Source organism: Mastigoproctus giganteus, chromosome 1 (genome assembly GCF_048544385.1).
Source record: "Mastigoproctus giganteus isolate SK-2022 chromosome 1, ASM4854438v1, whole genome shotgun sequence".
Classification (NCBI taxonomy): Eukaryota; Metazoa; Arthropoda; class Arachnida; order Uropygi; family Thelyphonidae; genus Mastigoproctus; species Mastigoproctus giganteus.
This window is the reverse complement of record NC_143575.1, coordinates 224,593,170-224,594,553: the sequence shown is the minus strand read 5'-3', so window position 1 is coordinate 224,594,553 and position 1,384 is coordinate 224,593,170. Positions and strand designations below refer to the sequence as shown.

The window sequence follows — 1,384 nt, the reverse complement described above, 5'->3', positions numbered from 1 at the left end:
TTCATTATTATATTAATAAATAATCGTTTATTTAAAGTAATTCCCATTTTTAAAACTTAAAAACTTTGTTTTTATTCAACGCCTCTTTATTCCTCATATTCCGATAAATGATTAGGTGTTTAGCCAGTAAAATAATATTTTTAATTACAAATAGACACTGCAGCTTTCGTGGCAAATGGTGTCTCTTCTTCAAACAAAACATTGTTCTACGTTGTAATAGGGTCTAGTGGGTTCAAGAATTGTGTTCTTCTATGGCGATGTTGGCCACTGCTGCACTTAACAGGGGCGCACATGGCAGTGCCATGTACCTGCTGGTATACGGAATCCTCAAAGGTAAAGATACTGCTTGACAAGCACAAGCTGAGGGCGGTACAGATGTCCATAGTAGACAGTGATATTCTGTTTGGAAGGTTTGGGTCATTCTCAAGGAACCGCTTGGTGCAGTGTACGGCCTGTTGGACAGGGATCGATGTAAATAGCATTTTGAATTCGCCGCTGTTGGTGACAGTGTGGGTGGTGTTTCCTACAAGAGGTGTGAGGGGTCGTGCAATATATTTGGACAGTTCATATGTAGGTGCATTGAAGCAGGACACTATGGGCCGGAGAGGAACACCTGGCTTATGGATTTTTTGTAACCCATAAAACTGTGGTAGTTGGCAGCCCGTGGCCTGAAGAAGCCGCCGAATTGGAGCAGAAATTTTCTTTGTTTTAAACCATGCATGGACAAGTTTATTAACGCATGACTCCAGACGTCCTAAGACTTTAATGTGCGGATCTGTCACAGGTCCATATACGCTGGGGTCTTGCAGGAGGACCAGGGCTTTCTCTCGGTAGGCTGATTGGTCTAATACGATAGTGCGACGTCCCTTGTCAGCGGGAAGCACGACGATGGTACTGTCCTTTCTTATAGAGGAGAGGGCGGCGTATTGACGGTGATTAAGGTTTGAGCAGGTGGGCCGTGTGCTTCGGAGGATGGAGGCAGTTTTGAAACGGATTTCATTAGCAGTTTCTTCAGGGAGGTTGGTAATGCTTGCTTCAACTCCCATAGCGAGTTGTGTGATCGGTGGCTTCGACGGCGAACTTCATACCGGCGGTCAAGACGTTGAGCTGTTCGATGGTTGAACGGGTGTTCGTTCTTGAGGAGTGGGCCTCTCTGTCTAAATTGACAAATTTCCGTTGGTGTCGTGAACGATAAGTATGAGAGATACGGTTAGCTTGGCGACAGATGGTACGAACAAGATTAGTAAATATTATAGGTGAGATCCTACCTTGTAGTTCCTGTAAGAGTCCGAATTTATTGTAGTCAGCTCTCTTGATTTCGTAGTGGAGATGGGTTATCCACAATTTCAAGGTTTGCAGGCCGAAGTTAAAACAAGTACGGTCC

General features: G+C 44.5%; 1 protein-coding gene across 1 annotated transcript; it reads right to left on the bottom strand.

Moving 5' to 3' along the window:
• Positions 1–206: 206 nt before the first annotated feature.
• On the bottom strand, positions 207–1,046 carry LOC150091551 (uncharacterized). The gene has a single exon (XM_090368882.1). The coding sequence runs from the start codon at positions 1,044–1,046 to the stop codon at positions 207–209; it is 840 nt and encodes a 279-aa protein (XP_090225008.1).
• Between the last annotated feature and the right edge of the window lie 338 nt (positions 1,047–1,384).

What these genes read in the sequence shown, in the direction of transcription:
- LOC150091551 (XM_090368882.1), bottom strand. Translation starts at nt 1,046, where the DNA reads ATGGGAGTTGAAGCAAGCATTACCAACCTCCCTGAAGAAACTGCTAAT.